The sequence below is a fragment of the Anser anser genome (assembly GCF_964211835.1).
Source record: "Anser anser genome assembly, chromosome: 8".
Lineage (NCBI taxonomy): Eukaryota > Metazoa > Chordata > Aves > Anseriformes > Anatidae > Anser > Anser anser.
In genome coordinates this window covers 717,949-725,440 of record NC_139728.1, presented here as the reverse complement: position 1 = coordinate 725,440, position 7,492 = coordinate 717,949, and the positions used below count along the sequence as shown (strand labels likewise).

At 40.8% G+C, this 7,492-nt stretch overlaps 1 protein-coding gene across 1 annotated transcript; it reads right to left on the bottom strand.

The window, feature by feature from the left end:
- Positions 1-51: 51 nt before the first annotated feature.
- On the bottom strand, positions 52-7,463 carry RPL5 (ribosomal protein L5). The gene is made up of 8 exons (XM_083847535.1): positions 7,333-7,463; positions 6,465-6,534; positions 6,252-6,367; positions 4,714-4,848; positions 3,896-4,098; positions 2,721-2,898; positions 831-919; positions 52-215 (listed from the first exon to the last, which is right to left on the bottom strand). The coding sequence occupies exons 1-8, from the start codon at positions 7,333-7,335 to the stop codon at positions 116-118; spliced, it is 894 nt and encodes a 297-aa protein (XP_083703661.1). The 5' UTR covers positions 7,336-7,463; the 3' UTR covers positions 52-115.
- Between the last annotated feature and the right edge of the window lie 29 nt (positions 7,464-7,492).

Here is a 7,492-nt window from a genome sequence, read left to right as displayed (position 1 = left end):
ATAAACATATTCCAATCTTTATAAGATAATTAATAAGCCAGTCTTACACCGTTGCTTACTCAATAAATTTATTGCCACTTCTTCCAAAGCTTCATAGAAAATTGTGGAAGTTGTCTTAACTATCAGCTGCACGCTCCTGAGCCCTGAGGAAGCTAGCCTTCTTCTGAGCAACACGGTCTTTCTTCTGGGCAAGGGACATCTTGGAACTGTTCACTCTGCAAGATAAAGACAGGGTACGATATATCCAGAGCAGAAATAAGCAAAAGGGTGGTCAAGAAAACTGAAGCTGCAATTAAGAATTCTATGTTAGAATATATTGCCACTTCTGTAACATGTTCTGTTTCTTAAGATATCGTTGCAGCACCACCAAAAGTATGCTAACAGTAAATTAAACTGTGCTTAACCAAAAAGCACAGTTAAGCTCCTGTAAGGACTAGACAGTAAGAAAGTCACTGCAGTATCTGTGCCTTAGTTTTTCTCCCAAATTCCTGAAAAATCTGAATAGTTTAATACTGACAACTTAGTCAGCCTGCCCTCTCCTGAATAGAAGACGCCTTCCCTCTGAAAACACGAGGATGCTAAAATACACTTAAGGAATACCAGTTATTCAGGCCACAGCTATGGTCTACTACTTGATTTTTATTTTTATTTTACAGCTAATGGCTCTTAAATTTTTTATTTTCTGTTGAAAATAACTCCTTAAGTTACATATAACTGGTTATATCTTAATCTGATCTAAAACACATGAGTTTTGACACAAGTGTCCTATAAATCACTATCTGTTCCAACCTAACTAAAGTCTCTTTAACAGAAGTCATGTTCATGTTTACCTCTTTTTCTTGACTTCTCTCTTGGGTTTCTTTTCATGGACTGGATTATCCCGTATAGCAGCATGGGCTTTTTTGTACATTTCTTCCATCTTGGGGGGGAAAGAAAAAGGTGTTACTATTTTAGGATCATATCAAGAAATAACATACCCTTAGCAGAGACGGCAGTAGAAAAAGGTTTCATCACAATACAGCTTACAAGTTTGTGTGGTTCCCTTTACAGTATTTTCTTCATGCAGATCACTGTTACAACATACTGGAATCCCTGCCCATTGCTACGCTGTGATTTTGATTTGAATATCCAAAATGGCAGCTTGGACACAAAACCAAGGAAGTATTTTTACCCCTATTTTACAGATAGTGAATCAAGGATGTAGATTAACTACGTAGTACTTACAAGTCTCATAACTACAGGCTAGCAGAGAAGTGCTATTTCCTCTGAAGCCTACTTCCTAGGAGCTAATTTCCCTGTATTTAAATTTAAAGGCAGTACAGAAAGTTACTCTACTTCCACCTAGAGTAAAATAATTCTTACTTTCTTATACAGCTAATTGCTCTGAAGACTTAGTGCTTACATTAAACCAAAATTACTTAAGTACTTTCATCAGATGCAGTCTTACCACTTCTCAGACCCTATTGTGGTACACATTACAAAGCTAATTAGTAAAAGAGAAGGGAAGAAGTTGTGAGACTTGTTAATCTGTAGCTGCTTTCACACAAGTCCCTGCATCATCCCTAAGAATGTTGTCATGTAGCAGCAACAAATACATTAGAAGAGGCTACGCCAAAGCAGTTATTTCTGAGAGCTCACATGGCATGAGAACATACAGAACTCTGGGTACCAGGTCGTTGTGCATAAGTTCTTATTCTTTAACATAGCAGGACAGGAGCATGGAAGCGAGCTGTTCAGTTACACAGATCAGAAGACCCTTGCCTCTCTGACCCAAAGACAACTAGGGCTCTATAAAGGCACTGATTTGCTGATGGTTAATTACAACTAGACCCCAGCTGTGAAAAGATTCTCTATATTAACATTGTTTAGTAATGTAAATACAGTTACATTTTTTTAAGTAAAGATTACATAGCAAAAAATTAGCAAATTGGTTAAGTTTGCAGAAAAAACAGAAGAACCTACAGTAATAAAGGTATAAAGAATTAAGTTAGCTTTTCATAGCCTAGAAAAGGGACATTAGAATGTTTGTTTCACTTGTCAAGAGTGCAACCAGAGGAAACCAAGATTATTACAGGCAGCAGACAAGCCATCTGAAAGACATTTAATAGTTGAAACAAGCAAAAGAAACACTGTGGTAATTCCACAAATCTTTGTGTTTTGTGCAATATATTCAGAAATGGAAAGTTGTACTGAAATAAGATATACAACACTCAGAATATACTTCATCAGATGCTAGCTTCTCTTGGGCTAGCAGAAAAGCTTGGGCTTTTCTGAATTTGCCACAGGCCTACAGCTACCTATAGTCACACATCATAAAAAAAAGATGTGATATAGAGCACATCTTCAGTTACCCCAGCTGCAGAAATGACAGGCTGCAGTGCAGGATTAGGAATGACTGGGTAGCCAAGCATAGAAACTGTTGATTTAATTTCTGTATCTGGAAAAATGTATGTGGTCTATCTTAGGATGCAGTCCTATAAGCTTATATTTTCAAGCAGAATGCTAAGCTTCAAAGAATGAAAAATCACTTTCCTTTCAAAAGACCTACTATATACTACAGATACCTTAATAACGGGAATTTTTTTTTTACATGGAGAACACGTAACATAAACCACATTCCCATTTTACATTATCAAGCTTTTTTGCATTACTGAGAATGCCCTACACAAGACCTATCAGCATCTCTACTAATGTGCAAGAGCCAAAAAGACAGATCTTACCCCATCAGGTGTTACATTGTTCTTTATGTATTGGGAGAATTGCTTTTTGTAAGCATCTTCATCCTCCTCCATCAGGTAACGCATATAATCTGCAACATTTTGGCCCATGATATGCTTGCGGTGAACCTCTGCATTGAATTCTTTGCTTTCTGAGTCATAACCAGGGAAACGCTTGGTACTGTGAAAGAGCAGTTACATTCAGAGTAAGACATACTGCCAAATGCTCTGATTCAGAGGCAAGCTTCCACAAAGAAATAACTGTTGGATAAGATTCTGCTATAGATAACTGAGGGATGGGACCCTCTACTTAAAAATGGAAAGATAAAGAAAAAGAAGAAACAGAAGTTCATCTCAGCTGCCATCAGTCCCGTCTTGAAACAATGCAGTACATCATATACACACCATGGACCAATTACAGAGTGCTCAGTCACGGGGTATCATCATGTAGCAGCCAAGTTAGAAAAACTGAAGAATTAGTCAAGAATAACAGGACAGCATGAGAGGGAGTAGGAAAATGCACAACAGATTTCTGAATTGTTTTCCCCACTGCTGTCAGAAGCAGTCAACTGTATTATTAGTGTTAAGTAATACTACCAAAAAAATCTTGATTTTGTCACTGGTAGCTTCTGACAGGAATTACCAAAACTTCAACGTGGAAATTTTAAGTGCAGGTGGACCACTCAGACCTACTACTGTCTTGACAACTGTGGGAAAAACCAATGGTTGTTTTGCATCTGGTATGATGTACCACTGCAAAATTAATACCTACATGCAATTTGCTTAAGACTTGAAAAAACAAACACTAAAGAATATTTATGGATGTGCATTCTGCATATATGGATGCACATATCATCCAGTACATATGGGTGTACTGGATGATTTCAAGTAAAAGCAAGAAGGTAGCTCTTTAGTTCCTAATTTATAGATTAATTTATATAATTTAATAGAATCTCTTGATAGTCACAAGATTCATGCAAGTTCTATCAGAATTGCACCAATAGATTAAAAAACAACCAACCAAATAAAAAAGCACTACCCCAGAACCTACACTAAAATAATAATTACCAGGTTATAACAAAACTATTTCAGCACAAAAATGACAGTATATTTAGACTGTCATACACAGAAATATCTCAGGTAATTCTAAAGGGATTTTTCCAGACAGACTAGATTACCTGTGAGGGATGGAGAGACCACCATCCACTGCACCCTTCAGAGCACCAAAAACTTTGTTTCCAGTAGTAGTTCTGGCAAGACCTGCATCAAGGTAGCATGTGAAAGCACCAGGCTTTCCATCCACACTTTCCACATTGTATTCATCACCAGTCACTTCAACTAGGCCTTCATAGATCTTATCAAGGCCAAATTTATTCAGAAGCTGTGGGAAAGGGAAAGAAAAAAAAGAAAAAAGCACATCTGAAAGTCTGGCCATTTACTGACAAAATTAAGAATCACCATCAGTTTAAAACACAAATTTGTAGTAGAATCTCCATGCTTTCAACCAATTTATTTATCAAAATGATGTACTCCATACTAGTAACAAAGGTTATAAATAACCATCACGGTAAGCATGCCTGTTATATTTCAATTTCTTGTTCCAACTGGTATGCCAGGAAACTCGAAACTTATTCACATGCTCGTATGGAAAATGGATAAATGGGGCTTACACATGTCTGAACTCTTAAAGGTACATTTCTTACATTTTTATCCTGACTCCCTCCCTCCAACAAACTTAAGTGCTGAGACTTAAAAATTGGCTGCTGGGCTTGAAATTGGATGTTTTCATACTTCTCGCTGTGATTTGACAGTCACAAGAGGCCATCAAATCTATACGGTAAAGAGAAAGAGTTAGAATTTAGAGAAGCCCGCAGGATCTAGTATCTATACTAACTCACCACTTAAGAAAGTAGGCTTTCCCTAAGTAGGCTTTCCTTTTTGAAAGAAAACCAGAAAAACAGAACAGCTACTTCCAGACCATTTGTCAGATACTTACCCTGCGTGCCAAAAGCAGACCTGTGCAGTATGCTGCTGCATAATTAGTCAGGCCAACCTTCACACCGTATTTTGGCAGCTCATGGGCGTAAGCAGCACAGACAATCATGTCGCCTTCGATCCTAGCATAGGCAATCTGACAGCAAAAAAAATAAGTTAGTTTTCTCGTTGTAATGCTGGGTTTAATTTACTATTACTTTGACATCTACTTAAGCCAATAGGAATTCTGTAGAGAAACGTCCAGCAAACTGCCAACCAAGCTCACGAGCTTTTGCTTCATTTTTCTTTTCAAAAATTTCTTACAGCATAATTAAATCCTCTGTTACAGAAGCTAAGAATTCAAATCCATATTAGGGCAGAGAAAGTAGATGATGGCAACCACTTTCTTTCATTTCTTCACAGACATCAAGATGCCAGGAAACTGCCTACAAAAGCAACCTTTCAAATAATTATTACATACATAGATGGATTCTGTCCCACTTTCTGCAGGTAGCTCTCATATAACACAGCATGTAAATCACCTTAGAAAAATGCAAAAGCACTTAGAGTTTGCGAGGACAGTGTTACTTCATGGAGTGATTTTATTAATGGATCTGAGATCTTCACAATCTCAGGGGTCTCCTGTGAGACAGCAGTAATATCAGATTTGTTTCTACTGTTCCTTTCACGTATAGAACCTTCTCCCTTTGACTCCCATCTCCTCCACACCTAAAAGTTGCCCCCTCTTTCCAGGTTTTCCACATACTGGAAAGGCACTATCTGTCAGATGTGAGTGCCTGCCACCACCACTTCTTGTTTTGAATTTCAGAGATAAAGTAACCTCGCCAAGGTCATACAGTTTAGTCTGAACTGGTTAAAACTGGTACTCTTTACCATTCTCTAGAGCTAACTACTCAATGAGGAAACAACAAGCATTTCTAGCTTTTTTAAGCTTTACACATATTCATGATAGAACAGGCCTAAGTTTTTAGCTTCAAAATGTTCTGAAAATAAACCAAGAAAGTGAACTACAGCAATAAACTGCATTACACAACGCAAGACACAACTTAATAACCATGAAAAAGTGACTATTCTTATTTGTCAGTCTCCTTTAATCTTACAGGAAAACTCTTGTAAAGCTTATCTGCTTCCTCCGATCCACACTAACATCACAGTGAAGACCTCCTGGAAATGAGGTCACCTTTATAAATAAGGTAACAGTAAATGCAGGTTGACCCGTCCCACAGGCAGTTTTGTTGTCTCCAATCAAGCAAAAAAGCCTCTCTTTTCAAAGTACTAAGTTTTAAGCCAGTAGAAAAGATAGGGAAGTTTTCCCGTCCCTAACCTTGTTTTAGAACACTAGCAAAATTACTTTTGTGAATATGGATTGTTACCAAAATCGTGTCAACTTTAAAGACTGTTTTTCTCCCTGAAGCCAAGCAACAATATACAAACTGCTCAGGACAAAACCCAACAAACAGCTGCCTCAGCCATCCATCCCCCTTTCCATTTACTACATTTCAAGGTTGATAAGTAAGTGACAAGCACCACAAACCTTACCTGGCAAATGATGTCTCTGTTGGTAACACGCACAATCATCCTATATTTAGGGGTGTTGTACTTGTTTTTATCCTGAATTACCAAACGCTTACGAGCATAGTAATCAGTTTTTCCCTCTGAAAAACAGCAGTTATATGTGTGAGAATGTGTGTTAAGAAACAGCACTATTTGTCAATATCATTTAGTTAAGTGATACAGGGAAGTTAACTATACCTCTCCTTCTCCTGAATTTTACTTGGTATCTCTTGAAGTAGGCCTTATTCTTGACAACTTTCACAAACCCCTAGAATAAGAAATATAACTAGATGTTATTAACGTGTAACTATGTAAACCAAGGCCATTTAAAATGAATTAATTCTGCTATGAAAAAAACAGCGATCAATCTGTAATAAAGTAACAGGTCATCTTACAGCTAAGCTGAGAGTCATCTCAGAAAAAAAAAAAACACGAAAAAAACACAAAAACCAAAAACACACACACAAAAAAAAAACAGCATTCACATCCTTCACAGCAACTTTTCTTCTCCTGAAACCACATGAAGTCAGGGGCAAACCAGACATTACAGTCGATAACTACACGTTTGTCTGCACAGACTGAAGCAGTAAGGTCACTCCCACTCAGCTTATTTTCCGGGAGAGCTCTCCAGCAGCACCCCCTTCTCTAATCCTCAGCTACCGAACGACAGCAGCACAGACGAAAAGGGAAAAAACCACGAAAGGAAACCTAGCGGGGCGTCCGGCCGGGCGCTGCTCGGCACCTGCCAGGTTTCAGCGCGGAGACCCCGCAGCAGGGCCGGGGGCAGCCCCCCGGGCACCTCCGCTCTCCCCTCGGCCCGGGGGGCTCCGTCCCCGCCGCCGCCCCCTGCCCCCCGCCCCCGCCCGGCGCCGGCCCCGCTCTCTCCCGCCGCCGCCCGCCGGAGGCCGGGCCGGGCCGAGCCGCTCCGGCAGCCATTGCCACGTTGGAGCCGGCGGCGGGCCGGGGCCCATCGGGCTCCATCCGGGCGGGCCGGGCGGCGCGGCGGGCAGCGAGCGGCGGGACCGAGTCCGCCCCGGCGCGCGGGTGCCGCAGGACCGGTACCGACCATCGTGCCAGGTACTGTCCGGTCTAGGCCTAGGCCGGGGCCCGCTCCGCACAACGCCTGCAGCCAGCAGCAGGGGGGAAAAGGCCGCGCCCACCGCGCAGCCGCAGCTCCACGGCGGCACGGCTCGGCTCGGCTCGGCCGCCCCCCGGCGGAGCGGAGG

Bases quoted from the DNA above. Each gene is read 5' to 3' on its own strand.
- RPL5 (XM_083847535.1), bottom strand. The intron at 4,849-6,251 runs GTAAGGTTTGTG...TTTTGCTGTCAG, and splicing joins ACAGAGACATCATTTGCCAG to ATTGCCTATGCTAGGATCGA. The intron at 920-2,720 runs GTAAGATCTGTC...TTCCCCCCCAAG, and splicing joins ACAATGTAACACCTGATGGG to ATGGAAGAAATGTACAAAAA.